The 17,231-nt window shown below is 37.3% G+C and overlaps 1 protein-coding gene across 2 annotated transcripts in view; it reads left to right on the top strand.

Annotated features, from left to right (window-relative positions):
• The window catches only part of LOC141449260 (glutamate receptor 1-like), a 950,852-nt gene that overhangs the window by 685,223 nt on the left and 248,398 nt on the right, over window positions 1-17,231 (top strand). For both annotated transcript variants that reach the window (XR_012455423.1, XM_074118495.1), the window contains exon 4: window positions 14,515-14,644. Coding sequence is in view for 1 of the 2 variants with exons in the window: in XM_074118495.1 (XP_073974596.1) it covers window positions 14,515-14,644 (130 nt within the window). In the remaining variant the exon portion in view is untranslated. The remainder of the gene's footprint in view (window positions 1-14,514; window positions 14,645-17,231) is intronic.

The raw sequence follows: 17,231 nt of genomic DNA on the forward strand, positions 1-17,231 counted from the left end.
CGGCATCGAGACTTTTAAAGTGCAAATCTGTACAAAATTTCGATTCGAATGACACTTCATTCATGAAAATCGGTTCACGTGTCGATAATTTGCAACGATCGCTATACTTCCCCTTAACAAGTGTAAGAGCTGATCGCCGCTTTAATGTTACGTAGGGGAGCCCTAACCCTATCATCCTACCAAATTTTATCAAAATCGGGCCAAGATTTACAGAGTAATTAGTAATAATAATTTTGGAGGGGGCCTTACATAAAGGGGGCTATCTCCTCTCCCATTCGATGTACAGGGTCGAGATCCCCAAAAGGCACATCTACATAAAATTCCAAATCGAACGATACCTCATTCATGAAAATCGGTTCGCGCGTTTAGGCGCTACGTTGTTTACAAAAAAGGTAACAAGAAGAAGAACAAGAACAAGAACATTTTTTGAAAAAGTCGTTTTTCTTCATTTTTAGCAACTTTTTTCTCAAAACCTATTAGATCTGGGTTGTTGCAAAAAAATTACAGTTATAAAGGAGGGTTTGCCCTTTATTTTAAAGAAAATTTTATCTTCTATAGAAAAAGAGAAAAAAATTGTCAAATTTGGGTGTTTTTCAATGTTACGCTTTTTCGTGCAGTTTTTGACGATCAACCCTTATACAACTGTCCTACCGGACAGTTTTAATTTGGAGACTCTAAGCGCCTTATTAATTTCATTCATGTTTTCTCATTAGAGTCATTCATTTAAAAAAATTTAAGGTAAATGATTGCATGCAGTTGGTCGAAATTCAAGATATACCGCCACTCAGTAATAAATTACTTGCATTTGATTAATAGGGCCGCTCTAAGTACTAACAAGTTGGAGCCTAGAGCGCTTTACTCTCAGGAGACGGCCATAGCCTAGCATTTTATAGCACAACTACTACTCAACTTATACTTGATATTACGACATTGAAGTAACTACTTTGGCGTTTAACTTTGTAAGTATCGTTAATCTTACTCTGAGCAAATAACATTCAGTATTATCCAAGACTAAATTCGTTTTACAAATGCAAATAAAGTCTTTCTTTCCTTTCGGAAGATTCTGCACTGACTTTTACTCAGATCTATTGTCAGCTGGAACCCTGCAACATCACAAGTGATGGAAACAATTCATATAGATACTCTAAGCGTGTTCAAGAAGCAGAAGTCTGAGCCAACAGCCAGTTCTCAGGCTTTTTGTAACCCAGTGGTTTGAGGATGGTACTGTATTCTCTTTTATAATAAGCTGAAAAATCAGTCCCAGAAAGGACATTTTTGCCATGAAGTCTATTAATATTCGGCCCCCTAATATGAAACACCCCCCCTCTATTATCTGAGAAACATTTCCTGGAACTCCTGTTCTCGAAATCTATAATTATATAATAATTAAACATAACTGAAAACTATAAAAGAAATAGCAACTAATGATAGTTTATTATTATTATTATTTCTTTATGATTTAAGGCGTGTCAACATCTGAGGTTATTGTCGCCAGGAGCTTTTTTCAGTGCACTGCAGGCCTCCGGGCAATGTTCTCTCGTTACAGACAACACTGTCCATCACCGGATAGTGAGCTTTAAGAAGCTCCTAGGAAGAAAAAATCTAAGGGTCAGCAGCTGGATTCCAGTGGGAGTCCAGTACGCTAACCGCATAGCTAATCCCTTCCCTTATTATTATTATTTTTTGCATTGACGACTATGGCCATTAGCGCCCCTAGAGCTATGTTCTTTTCTCGGACTAGGATGGCACATGTCTCTCTACTCGATTAGCATCCAACCAATATCTCATCCAGTGGGGCATGGCGGAGCCCCGGGTAATCCGACCTTGGTCCACACTTCCCTTCATAGGTTATCGGTCCAGCTGACAAGAGGGAGTGCGGGTACCCAGTAGTGTCATCCTCTTCTTACCCAACTCATTCGTCTTGTCTCAGTTTTATTTACCACCTAAAGGCTATTTGCGTCTATATCCTTTACCAAACTACCCTAGCTATCAGTTTTGAACTTTGGGGTGTAGTACTCTTATAAATATTCCTACAGCCTTTAAAATATACTAAGCCTAAAAATATGTACGATATTTACTCTCATTTATACCTACATTCTTCTTAATGAAAACATTCATGCTGATAAATACACTCACACTGATAAATACACTCACGCTGATAAATACATCCATGCCTACTGATACATTCATACATCGTCCATCCAGAGGGGAGAGTACTCGATATTCCTCTCCCCTTTTGTTAAACTAACCTATTAGCTCACCTAACTATTAGATAACCTAATCCTAAATTTTATGATAAAATTGAATTTTCTTCAAAAATGCAAATAGCCTTTTTTTGTGAGAAGACCCTATTTCTAGCACTGCACGCAAATCATCTGGCAGACCTGCTTGAGCTCTATGTTGACGCAGGGCCTGGCACTCTTCCAACACATGTGCCACTGTCAGCTTTTCATTGCACCATGAGCACCTAGGTCTTCTATCCCCAATGAGAAGATGCCCATGAGTCACTCGAGTGTGTCCAATCCTCAGCCTCTTAATTATTACCGATTCTCGCCGCGGGAGATTCTCAGCTGTTGAACGTTGCACCCGTGGTTCAATATCTTACAATTTTTCATTTACGCAATCCCACTGATGCTGCCATTTTCTAATTATGTTTTCTTTAATGTGAGCTTTTAGGTCAGTGGGTCGAACAGGGATGACACTTTGTATTTGATTAGAGGCGGCACTTTTTGCCGCCTGATCCGCCTTTTCATTCCCAGATACGCCAATGTGGCCTGGTACCCATGCAAATGTCACCCTCTGTCCATATATGCGTAGTTGGTGCAACATATCATTGATATTAATAATCATTGGATCAGCTGAGAATATATCCCGGAGAGCCATCAAAGTACTTAAGGAATCTGACAATATTAATACTTTATTATACTTCTTTTCAATAGTTGATTTCAGGGCCTGGCATGTCGCGTGCACTTCTGCCGTGAATACTGTGGCGTATGGAGGGAGTGTCCACTTAAGGATAACGCCCTCCGTGTACACGGCACATCCTACACCATTGTCTATCTTCGACCCATCTGTGAAGATAGATCGATGATCGTAGTAATTATTTAAGATCTCAAGTAATTTCTGTCGATAGACAATGGGAGATGTTTCGTTTTTCTTACATATTGTCAGATCCATACGGACGCAAGCAGGAGTCATTAGCCAGGGAGGGGAGTTACTAAATCCCCACCCCTCTACAGGGCAAAATTCCAGACTCGCCGATTCCATGAGGCGTTTAGCTCTAACACCTAGGGGCTGCGTCCGCGTACTTTGTTGTCGAAATTCTTCATCGGATTGGCTCTCGAATATGGAGTGAAACAAAGGGTGTGATGGTTTCCCCCATATTCCGGCGACATAGCACTGTACTAGCTGCTCTCTTCTTAGCTGAGGTGGTAACATCCCTGATTCAACTTAGAGGCTCTGAAGAGGACTGGTTCGAAAGGCGCCAGTAATCAACCTTATTCCTTCATTGTATACATTTTCAAGTATCTTAAGGCGAGATTTGCGCGCAGAGCTATACACTGGTGCACCATATTCTAACTTGGATCGGGTGATACATGTAAATAGACGTTTTAGAATTTCGTATTCTGTTCCCCATTTATAACTCGATAGAAATTTCAATACATCAAGGGTCTTCTTTGCTTTAAAGTTAGTTGAGTGCAGATGTTCTTGCCATGACAAACTTGAATCAAATGTTAGGCCCAAATAACGAGTACTTTCTTTATATTCTATAGGTGTGCTGTCCAGGTATAAAGTGGGTGGACTATGCTCGTGCCTTAGTCTACAGAAATGTACGCACACCGTTTTGGTTCTGGAAAATTGGAACCCGTTTCTAGAAGCCTCGGCAGCCACTCTGTTTATTGCCTCTAGTAGGGTTTCCCCAACCTCGGTTATGTTGTTTCCTGAAAGGTATATGGCGAGGTCATCTACATATAGTGAAACCTGTAGAGGGTCCCCTACGGCTTCTGCTAGACAATTTACCGCCATTATAAACAGTGTAACGCTTAATACCGATCCCTGGGGTATGCCATTCTCTAAGACTTTTGGGGCCGAAAAGACTGATCCTAAGCGAACTCGAATTTTCCGTAGCTCTAGGAAGCTACGTATAAACATGGGCAAATTTCTCCTTAGACCCCACACTTCCGCAGTATCGCATGCCACCAAGTGGAGTCATATGCCTTCTCGACCTTTTTTTTTTTTTTTTTTTTTTTTTTTTTTTTTTTTTTTTTTTTTTTTTTTTGCGCATCAACAGCTGAGGTCATTAGCGCCCGGAGCTTTTTCCAGTGCACTGCCGGCCTCCGGACAGTGTTCTCTCGTTACAGACAACACTGTCCATCACCGGACAGTGAGCTGTAAGAAGCTCCTAGGAAGAGAAAATCTAAGGGTCAGCTGCTGGATTCGAACCCGGGACCTCCGCGTGGGAGTCCAGTATGCTAACCTCATAGCTAATCCCTTCCCTTTCTCGACCTTATTATTATTATTATTATTATTATTATTAGTATTATTATTATTATTGCTATAATCCTAAATTTGTCTCTTTAGTTTAACTAAATTTTATATTAGTTTTAATCATAAAACTATTCATATCACGACCTGAATGAATAGCGCTATGTTGTGTTGAATTGTTTATTACTAGATATGTAAGTACATATATACAGAGCGGTGTTTGACAGCCATTGTTGGCCTGCTCAATACATATTGTTATAAAGCTTCCTCATATACACCTAGCCAACTCATATTGAGCGAAAAATAAAGGAAAAAAAAACAATTTTCAATTCTGTGCCCGATATACCATTCACCATCTCAATTTACATTTTATTCCTGTAACGTGCCCGGACGTAAAAACCCGATCCCTTTTCTAACAACTGTGGCCTTGTCGCCCTCAATCTCGCCTCAAAATATATATATATATATATTTATATGTATATATATATTTTTTTTAAATCCCTTTTACGGTTCAATACAGCGTATTGCCCACAAAATGGGATGTTGGTTTGCAAAAGGATTAACTGTTACACAATTTTATAATCTGTCGGTGAGTCTGTGGTATAACATGGAACAGATTTGTTTTATATATGTACTAATTTTTATTATTTACATTTTCTTACTACAGAAGTTATTTTGCGATTTTGTAGATTTCTTATTTTGAGTTTTTATCAAGGAAAACCCTTTTAGTTTCCCTGAGTTCGAAGAAGTAGTTTTTGTAAATTGGGCTGGCAATAAGTATGAGAGAGAAAGAAACAACTTAAATCGGAAAATTGCATTAAGTTTAAGCTCGATATTTAAAAAAAGACTTTTTGGAATCCAGTGAGCAAATCGGAATTACTTATTAAATTTTCCACTATTTATGGATTTTTTACGAAAGTTGCTGTAACGATTTACTCCAAACTGTATTAACTTTAGATCTAAAACTTTTATTTTGCAACATTTTTAAGTTTCTTAAAGCTTTTCTAGGAAAAGATTAGGTTAAGATTCTTTCTAAAGTTTCTTTTAGCTGTATAGTAGTACTAAAAAGTCAATATGCCAGCAAAATTTTAATAAAAAAGTAGTAAGTAATTACCGATTTTTTCAGGCGGGCTTTACGTCCAACTACTAATTAGGTGCCGTGAACGGAGGCGACTAGCAAACATACTTTACTGTAAATATCTTTTATTAACCATTAAATAAAATCCAAGGCCTAATGACCGGGAATCGAACCCAGTACCACAATACATATTAGCTTTACAGGTCTCGCCTCTAACCGCTCGGCTACCGTAGCGCCTAGCAAAATTTTAATAATTGCTAATAAGTAGTTCATATGTTCATTTTAGCGATATGATTTGCGAAAATCTTCGCTGTCAATTACAACAGTCTATTCCAGTAAAGTGGTAATTCCAATCTACAATTAATTTCCACCATGGAAAGATCTCTATGGAAAGGAAAGAAGGTCTCTGGAATGGAATGCGAGCCCAGGACAGAGATGTGATTTTCATGGTAAACAATTTAGCCAAGAGGGGCCTAGAGATCGATCTCGATTAACCCGAAGATATGGTAACGAGGATCAGATATCGAGAAGGATCTCCAACTCTCACCTGGAGCCACAATTAGGAGAGCTATCCTAGTACTTGGGATCTATGTTCCGTAACTAGCCACCGTTCAAATAAAGACCCTACGCCCAAAGCGGAAGAAAAGCTATTAGATTGCTGAATTCCGTATTGTGGAATGCACAGCATCAGCAGCAATAATAAAAAAAAAGAAGAAGCAAATTTATACGTCCATCGTGGAGAGTGTATTGCTGAATGGAAGTGAAACCTGGATCCTCACACAAAAAACAAGTCCAAAACCTTAGAGCTGACGAAATGGATTTCTGGCGAAGAGCTAAAGAGTACAACGAGTGAAGCCCAAAACAATAGAAAGGCTCCTCGAAGAAGAGGATGAGATAATAGCCTGAATCTACCAAAGAGCCTTAACATGGTACAGACACATTCTATGATAACAGACGGCCCAGATGTTTGAGATGGATCCTTTATTTTACAGAAAGAGCGATTATTGTTTTAGTAATAATCGCCCTTGTTCCATGGATTGCACGAATTAAACAGGATTTTTAAATTTTATTCTTAGATACAAAATGGTAAAATGTCACTCTAAACACTTGAAATGGTGTGGATCGCAAATTGTCACGCTCAACCGATACCCAAGCCTCATATGACTACAAATGAAGCAACCAACTCAGCATGGGATCAAGCCTGTTTTTGTGGGTTAGTGGTAGTAATAATCAGGTGGCCTATCCTGAATTTGTTAGCACTGCTCTATAGTTTTCTAAAAATACAAATAAATTTGAGTTTATTAGGTATTTATTGAAATTTAAGTACCTTCTATTCTTGAAAAAATTATTGCGAGCGAACTAAACTTCGTACAAGTGCAAAAAGAAGTTTCAGAATGAATGCATTTATTGAGAATACGAGTGAATTTAATACGTCACAAAGGGAAAATATTTCATCCCTCAAAATGCGCGAATTAGAAATGGTTCCTCAAACAATTGTAAGATTATATCATCTATATGTATTATCTGCAAATTTGCAGTAAATTCTAAATTATTAACACTCTAAAATCAAGCTCTATTTGGGCCGGGGGTCTGGAGTTTGGTCTTCTTCGCCATTAGCAAAGAAAATTTATTATTATTTTTAATTTCTTTGGTGACGTATGAAGAGGGCAAAAAACCGTGGTACTATTCATGGTTTCTTGGAGAGAACATTCTGTTTCCTAGCACTTTACGCCTTACATTAAAATTTCTATGTATAATTGAGCTGTACAAGAACGTTGAATTTATTTAAACCAAAAAATAATTTTTATATAATTAGGAGAGTGGCTTCTTTCAGGTGAGCTTGATTGTATTGATCACTAATACCATCTGGCCGAGATTAAACAGGTTAATCATCAATCAACCTTCCACTTTCTATCATTACACCAGTTCTATGTATTGATTTATATAGATTTTAAACAAATATCTACAAATTATTCATTATCTTTATGGAAATCAAACTATAATAAATTCGCTAAATCAATATTTCATTGGCCGGCATGCTTTGATCTGGACACGCGTAGACTTATTTGCTTCCCACAGCAATCCCATCATCAGCGAATAATTCATATCTAAATTTCTAAGTCCCAAATAAAGGAATCAGTTGTTATTCGGTCACTTGATTTCCGATTCCACTTTTCATTCAAATGTTCAGAATTTCGAAATCTTATTTGTGTTAAATTTTTACTCAATTACATTTATTTGTCTCTCTTTGTTGCTAAAAAAATGTTATTGCAATCTTGTAGGCTTTTGCTTTTGAGGTTTAATCAAGAATATCCCGTCTTAAGAATCTGAAAAAAAACTGCATGCTTGGGCGTGATTGGAATAAAAATTGGGACAATGTTTAAAGGAATGGATGGACATCCGTTATTCTCATATGTCAATTTCCAGAGCATTTTATGCTGACTTTAAGTTGGCGGCATCTTCTAGCTTGAATCTATCGTAGTAGATAAGTAGGTCTTTCATTTCCGTTCAGTGTCTACACAGAAATTACTCCAGTTAGGATGTCTCCTTATACTCTTTAACAAACTTATATGGCTCTACTTACGGACTAGAACTGTAGGGATCAGCCAAACATACGGACAATACAAACATTTCAGTCAAAACTACTCCGGCAGATAGCTGACGCTCCTTTGTACGGTGACTAACCTCACTCTTCACAACGACCTCAACATTCCCTTCATAGACCAACACGCCAAGACGAAACATCGCCAGTTCCATACCGCTTTCCCTACTTGCTCTAATCCTCTCGTACTGTCTCTTGTCTCCTCTGACATTCCTAACAATCCACCACTCCGACTGAAAAGTCAATGGCCCCGCGACTTCCTTGCAGTCTGAAGACCTAAAGATCATTACATCCTGTAGTGTGCTAACCACTGGGTAGTTTCTCTCCTTCTGCCTTTCACGCATTCATTTATCCTATATATGCATATTTACTTTTTGTATATATGTGTATTCAGATAGTAAATAACTGAATAAATTAAAAAAATATATATTTTCAACTGATTTGTGATAAATTTAGCACTATTTTATCTATAAGTTGTGGTCTCTTAAAAGCTGTATCAACTGAAAAAGCTTTTTCTTAAAAACCAAAGTTACTCTATAGATGTCTACTTAAAGGAAAAATCTGTGGACATTTTCGCTAGGATGGGGCTAACTGTTAAACTGTTTGTATGAAATTTAACAAAAGTAGAGAAATAATATATGTGTATTTAAGTCGCTGGCAGCACTCTACTACTGTTATTGCAGCGATATAAATCATTCAGCTCAGAGGGTGAGGCTGAAAGAGGTGTGATATCTGGAGGGCGTCTCTCCCCTTGCTTGTGGTAAATCCTATTCTGTTATTAAATCCATATCAAGTAGTTGCTCTAAGGACTTCTTTACACTCAGCAGTTCTTTCACCGCACCCAGATTCTGCTCCTTCTAAGTACATTTATTGCTGCTCCTCCCCTGGCACGGTATTTCATTGTGACAGAAAAATAAAGTTTTCTTATACACTCTCGTTACCCGGAGCCCTCCTATCAAACCTGCTTACTTTTCCTGCTACTCACTAACTTTGCCTGCTACTCGCGCTAACTTTCTCCCTTTATAACTTACAATAAAACTTTTCCAAACACTTGTAATCAATTCGAAATGTGATGGTGACTTCAGCTCGCCTTTCTACACAATGCTAAGTAAGAGTTATTTTAAACCCTAACTTTTATGTCAATTTCTCTTTTTTACACCAAATCTAATTATTATTTTCTCTAATCCTTTACTGTGAGAGTTGATTGGTTAGTTACTGATGTTATTATTTATCTTAATCTATCGGCTATTGGACACCAACAGTTCTAACGAATTATTATTTTTTTGACTTTATGTTACTTAAAATTTACATATGTAAAAAGCATAAAATAATTGCTGATATGATAATCTGACTAGTTGTAGTTGAATGACACAAGTAATGACTGACAATGAATAAAATAAAAAAATACTGTGACTGTGTCATGGACAAGGGCCGTGTGTTGTACGTGAATACGTTTATGTAACAGGTTATATTTTATGTATAAAAAAATTTTTATTTATGTATTTAGGATGAAATTAAGAAAACAAATCGACGATCGAACACAAGCTATGCCTAGACAGTCCGTTGTCGATGTACGATAGAAGCGATCATCCACTTGCATAATTTCAACCGCCCCAGCTGCAGATGTACTGACACCTTCGTTGATCCGCTCGGCCGCATTCTTTCTCTTACGTTCTCGACACAGCTTGACTAGGTCATATGATGTTTTATTATTACCATTCGATTGTTCTAGAGAAGCCCTTTCCAACCGTATATGATCTCTGTATTTGGTTTTGGCTTTTCGACGCGTATAGGCCGACATTATATATTTTTGTTAATATTTTTTTATTCCAACAACTTTTTATATTCACTGTCACTATTTCACACTAATGTTTTATATACAATCGATAGATTGTGACGACAGCTGACGATTAAAACTTAAACGAACATCGTAGCTTCTCCGAGTCAAAAGTTATGCTAATTGCAAATCTCGATACGCAGCAAAATGATCTCAAAATGGCGGCGCTTCCCCCTCCACCGCGCGCGACGCGTCACAGTCCTCGCTTAACGTAATAAATTCTTTGATCCTTTAGCTATTTTTAGTGGTCTAATTTAATTTTGGATGTAGACGATATATTTGAAACTATAATGCCAAACTGTATCCCCCGATTTTGTTATCATTAGGTTTTTTGGATTGCCTCCATATGATAGTTAATTTAAAGACGTATTCACTTCAAAAATAAACTGGTTAAACCAAATCAAAACCAATTTATGTTTTAGAATTAAACTAAAATACGCATAAAAATGAAGTAAATAAAAGTAGATTTTCGTCACGATGAAACTTAACTAATAAAGGAACGAAAATAAACTACATCCTCTGATGAAAACTTATACCTCTTAGTAACAGGATATTGTGGTTACAACTAAGTGTTGATATAACATTTATAACGAAAGCGATAATAAGCTACAATGTAATTACAATAGTATTAGCTGGTAATAGCAATCTACAAGAGCTACTCATTATTTAAAGAATTCAACGCTTAATAAACCTTATTTACATAACCAAGTTATTCAAAACCTAATAGGTAATTTAGATAAAAGTACCGTTACATGCAAGGTAATATTAAAACAAAATCTTTGCTACAATCACTGTCTTGAGTTAAATTGTGGCTACTCAATCATGAACTGTAATGCTTTTAAATGTAATTTTAAAAAAGGCGGGGCCGAACCTGTGCCCCATCGGCACCGCAGCCACAAGAGGCTTACTGTGCCTTCCCCTTTAAGTCTAGCAGATGAAACCTCCCATACTAAAAAGGTTGAGGGCGTCCCTACTAATGCTTTTAAATTCAGAAATAGCCGGCGTACCTTCTTCAGAAACCTGAGAAACACCATTACCTGGTGATTTTGAATTTTAAATTTTTTATTTTTTGTATTCATTTTAGTCCCACGTGAGGTGGGGGATCAACGGTCATCTATGGCGGTTCCCCACTACCGCAGGAAAGCTACATTACATTAGGGTTTCGCCGGTGCCCCAAGGTGATCGTTACCACACATATATTTTATTACCCTGTAAGCATTCAGCTTCGACACGAATCCTCATCTCAGCTTGGGTAGGGATTGAAGGAGTCAGGAGAGGGATAGGCAGAATCAAAGGAGGAATAAGATCAAGGATTAGCAGTGGGAGTATACCACCACTATACCCTATACGAGTATGTATGAATCTCGTATGTACTGTGTAAATGTATTAGGGTGTTACAGTGTGTGTAGCTCATGTTCATGTTGTTAGGCTGGGATACCCGCAGGGATGCCAAGTACCCTGAAGAAGTGGCTAATCTACTTCCCCCTACGGCAGAGTTATTGTTATGACATATTATTATTTTGATAACATAGAGATTCAGGTGAATTAATGTTTACTTTCCAAACAAATATGTTCAAAATTGAATTGATTACAAATGCAAATGCATTTACAAGCTCAGCTGCTGACTGAATAGTTCCAATCACTGCATTATAACCTAAACATGTAAAGCTTTTTGCGGGAAAGGAGGGAAACTGGTTTTGTGAAAATGCTCTTGTTGAATTTACCCTCAGTAACTCGCATACATCCACTCATTAGGAATATAGGGTTTTGGCCAATCATTAATCATGAATATTATGCGAATGTTGGAGGTTACACTAAAATACAAGAGGTTGAAGGGATATATGATTGCTTGCGGCAATATTTATTGTCGGTAGGGGTCAGGTTCCTCACGATCCAGCGGTGGAATCATCCTCATCATTGTCCAATAGACAGATCTCCGGTACTTAGAAAGTCCAAAAACCTTACCCCTAGTCTTCGTTGCGAAATGATCGCAGGCAACCCAATAACGAAACATCGCGATGGTATTGCAATCAAACAGGAAGTGAGAAGCTGTTTTCTCCTCCTTTAGACAGACTTTACGCAAGATACTTCGCAGGGAAGAAGTTTTCTGAAGCCTGTAAGAGGGTGGGCACGAGATTAATCTGGTTTCTACTTCAGCGTTTCCATGGTCCTGATTTTATGAGGATTGGACACAAGCTTTTTATTGTTTTCGATTCCTGGGATGGTTTTTCCAGAATTGGTAGAGTTTTCATCAATGCAATTGCTTACTCGTTTGCATGGTACCTTTGGTAATGGCTCTTGATGCCGTCACGACACAGTTTTTTTCTGAAGGACTCCTTTATTGCACCAGGGAACTAGTATCTTGCGTCTTCCTGCAATCCCAAACCAACGATGAGGTTGTCTCACAAGCTTATCTCTGCCTGGAAAATGAGAATCTCCTTACTTTTAAGACTAAGGTTCTCGACAAAATAATTCTTAACTGAAATAATTTTCACTTAAAAGAAAAGTTAAGTAGCTTCCAAGAGAATTTTCTATAAAATTGGTTTTCCATCAAAGATTTCGAGCCATAAGCCATCTTAGTGATATCTGTAATCCAAAAGCATCTGTGAATGGTCTATATAATCAACTCAGTCACTCATATCCCTTCAAAAGGGTGTTCAAAATCTGAATCTTTGGACGATTTGGTTCTCACTCATGTTACTTAAAGATTCAAATTCGGGTTGACCCAGTAATTTCCTTTACTTATATTGCGGTAATTTTCTTCCTAATTTATTTCTTCTGTGCAATTGAATCCTAGCTAGAAATGAGATGTCAATGCGATTTTTGAGGAATATCCTCAGAAATGTAAGAAAACCATTATGTGAAGAAGCCCTTCTGTCATTCGAAAGATTTTGTCCCAAAGCCTGTTCCAGGTCGTGACGTGGCAACTTTTCCAAAAATTCAATTTCAATACTTTCCGCAATTTTCTTTTCTTTTTTTTAATTAAATACTTGCGTACACTCAGTAAACTAATTATTAAAATACTTTTTCCTTACAAGGAGACCTGCAAACATAGATTTCCCATGAAAATCGATACCGAAATCTGCACGATTGCAATAACTCTCCTTATGAAAAGGAGGAGAAAATAAAAACAAAATGTTACGAGGGTCGTTTGAAAAGTCCGTGCAAAAATAAAAACTACTTAATTTTTTGGGGTAAACCTTTTTTATTTTTCAACATAGTCTCCTTTTAGGCTTATACACTTCGTCCAACGCTGCTCTAGTTTGTTGATCCCTTCCGAATAATAGGATTTGTCCAAGTCTGAAAAATAGCCATTCGTTTCTGCAATCACCTCCTCGTTTGAATAAAATCTTTTTCCCGCCAGCCATTTCTTCATATTGGGGAACAAATAGTAGCCCGTGGGAGCCAAGTCTGGAGAATAGGGGGGATGTGAAACGAGTTGGAACCCTATTTCCATTAATTTTGCGACCACAACTGCTGAGGTGTGAGCTGGTGCGTTGTCTTGATGGAAAAGGACTTTTTTGTGGGCCAATCGTGGGCGTTTTTCTTGCAGCTCGGTTTTCAAACGGTCCAATAACGATGAATAATATGCACCTGTAATAGTTTTACCCTTTTCCAGATAGTCGATGAGGATTATTCCTTGCGAATCCTAAAAGACAGTCGCCATAATCTTTCCGGCCGAAGGAACGGTCTTCGCCTTTTTTGGCGCAGATTCCCCCTTGGTAACTCATTGTTTAGATTGTTCTTTGGTCTCAGGAGTGTTGTGATGTATCCATGTTTCATCCACAGTGACGAAACGACGCTTAAAGTCCTGCGGATTCTTCTGGAACAGCTGCAAACCGTCCTTGCAACACTTCACACGATTTCGTTTTTGGTCAAGCGTGAGCAATCGCGGCACCCATCTTGCGGATAGCTTTGTCATGTTCAAATGTTGATGCAAAATATTATGTACCCGTTCATTCGAGATGCCCACAGCACTAGCAAATCTCCTTCACTCTTCTGTCATCCATCACCATATCGTGGATTTTATCAATGATTTCTGGAGTAGTAACCTCAACTGGGCGTCCAGAACGTTCAGCGTCACTTGTGCCCATATGGCCACTCCGAAAGTTTTGAAACCACTTATAAACTGTTCTAATCGAAGGTGCAGAGTCACCATAATGTTTATCAAGCTTCTCTTTAGTCTCCTGAGGCGTTTTGCCTTTCATAAAGTAGTGTTTAATTCTTTTTCATCCATTTTTTGAAAATCACTCGATTTCCTCGATTCAAACGAATGCCAAACAAAGAAATAGACCGATCTGGCTGAAACTTGGTGTGTGTTCTTCCAAGAGATGCTACTAACTAAACATAACCTCGATACGCGCCAGTAGTGCTATCTCTCTGACTTTGCTCGGACTTTTCAAACGACCCTCGTACCTATTAGATTTCAAAACATTTAATCTTCAAAACAATATTAACCAAACAATAAGAGAATAATCTTTATTTGTATTAATAATGTATGCGATTTTGCAGGTATCGGCACCTTCTTCCGGATTCCTGGATTATGCCATCAGTATGCGACCTGATTACCATCAAGCCATCATCGATACAGTCAAATATTACGGATGGAGAAGAATTATTTATCTGTATGATTCTCATGATGGTAAGTAAAAGTTGAAATATCTTACCAACTATACCAATGAAAATATTTATTTCTTTATATCATTGCATTTATACCAAGTGACAAGGTTTATCCCATTATTCTATTGCTGATGATTTAAAAATCATTAAACTAATCAATAGCTCACATAATTCTAAGGATCATCAAGCCGTACCTTAGTAAATGATCTTATTTCAAAGAGTATTAAACATTAAAGCAATAAATATTATTTAAATATATCCAAGTTTTTATTCTATTTCAAATTAGATGTTGAGCATCCAACACTCTCCTGGGACAACTTAGAGGAAATATTTCTGTTTGGTATTTCTATTTTGAACAAGTGGACCTGCAAGATAATCTGATGGTTTGTCTAAAATTGGCTATTAATACTTTTCGAAGCCACCCTTTTCGCAAGATTTTATGAGGTTTTCTCATCATGAGATTCCAAATTACTTTTAGGTTTTGCCCCATCAGTGTCAGCCTTTGCTTGGGCGAAGATCAGTGGTTCTTCTCCCATTTGCTGAAGCTCTTAAGCCGCTTGATGTGCCACCACGTTCTTCAAGAAGCCCAAAGTGAATATTAGGCTAATATTTATCTACCATTGATTCTCTATGATTCTAGGATTACTAAATACATAATTTAAGGCGCGCTCTACATTTGAGATCATTGGAGGCTGGTGTCAAGTACAATGCCTCTTTTCGGTCAATGTTTTCTCTCTAACGTCTGGCCCAGACACTTATAGAAATGAAGCTGTTTGGTATCGATTATCTAGGCTGCTAGATTTGTACCTGTGATTACTGCAAAGCAAATTCTTCCTTTATATTATTACATTGTTAAATATTTCTAATTACGTATTTTTTTTTTGAAGATTTTGGCATGCATTTCGAAACTAAATGATGGAAGAATGTACGCTTTGAAACTATAGGACCAAAGAAAATACTTTGCACTTGGTGGTGTTTTGCCCGACCTTTACCCCCAAATTGACTATGATTATTGCCTTTTTTAGTTATTTTTTATGAGTCAAAGAAAATTTTAATAGAATAAGGTTATAGAATAATAGAAATCTCAACTCATATATAACTAGAAGAATATAATACGTTATTAGAGTACATTTTATTACAAGTAAATCTGAGTGAAATTGCAAGAACTACTGAACCATACGGAAATCTGCCTTCAATCACCTTTAATCGCCAAGACCTTTTTTATGAATAGGGCAAGCATTTAACGTAAGGAAAAATCGTTCCCGAGCTGTAGCACATTCTTATCAATGTTGCAAGCAGCCTGATACCTTAGTCAACAGCCAAGAGTGCAATGCTTGCTGGTAGTATTGTCGCAGAGTTTCATCCGCTAAGTGCACTCAAGTAAAAAAAGCGAAGTATGAAGTTCAAGTGATGTAAGAAAGTTTCACCGAAACATTTTTCCATTCAAGATAAAACGGCGTTGACAATCTTAGGCATCCAAATATTTGCATCGACTTTGTCTAATGATAGTTCTTTATCCTTAGCCTACTTAAAATAACTGGTTATTTTCTTTTTTAACGTGCGGATATGTTCCAATTTAATCAAAATTACCTCCTTCAACTCCGTAAATCTCACACAAGCCGCTAGTTGCAATATTTTTGAAATTCTTTTCCAACGAACATCGCCAATTATAATGTATTCAGTAATTATCAATTCTTGGTTGTTGATGATGTAGTTCATTCCTGATAATTGGGAGAAATTCGTAATCTTTGAAATTAGAGCAATACATTTCACTGTCGGCATTTTTTTGAAATATTAAAATCAAAATTTAGGTACGCAAACAGAAGTAATAAAAACATCTCTATAGTGTGGATGATCAAGATCGCTTTAAATTGTGTGTTTGGAGGGGGTATTTCTACTAAAAATATTTAAATTCTAGTCAACATTAGAGATCATTGGGCATTTTACAGAGCACTGGTGGCCTCTGAACACTGTCCTCTCGTTTTTGGACAACACTGTTCACTTCTCGGCAACTAGGAAGAGAAAATCTTGGGACAGGCAACTGGACTTGAACCTGGGATCTTTGCCTGAGAATCTGATCTCTTCCATATCTTTTATTTTATAACGAATGAATGATTATTTTTAGCCATATTCAGAGATGAGTAGCGATTTCATGAATTGTGACAAAACAGCTTAGAAGTAGTTTCTATTAAGGCTGTACAGAAAAGCATGAATTGTTGATTGTTAGAGGTGGATCGAAGTGAATTTGAGGATAGAAGAGCAGCGAGTGGGTTGTAGAAAGACATTTGTCATATAATACCTGTGGTATTGACTGTTTCAATTACTGTTACCAGTACAAAGCGATGTTAGTATAGTTCAGTTCAACGATATCAGATGTCTAAATCATGTACTAGAGTCTTCTTTCTTGTTTCTAAGCCAGCTTTAAGGCTTGTCTACTCTAGATCTGAACAGTAGCTCCTTTTCATGAAAAACTAAACCATTTTCAACATTATTCTGCAGATTTTATTGTTCCTTTAAATATTTTAGTTACAATGATGGTGAACATTGGACAGGATTTTAGAACCTTCTTTGCTGATCTAAGCGCTTTTATAAATTTTATTGTAAAAAGT

This window comes from Rhodnius prolixus, unplaced genomic scaffold (genome assembly GCF_049639745.1).
Source record: "Rhodnius prolixus isolate KJV_2025 unplaced genomic scaffold, Rpr scaffold_2, whole genome shotgun sequence".
NCBI lineage: Eukaryota > Metazoa > Arthropoda > Insecta > Hemiptera > Reduviidae > Rhodnius > Rhodnius prolixus.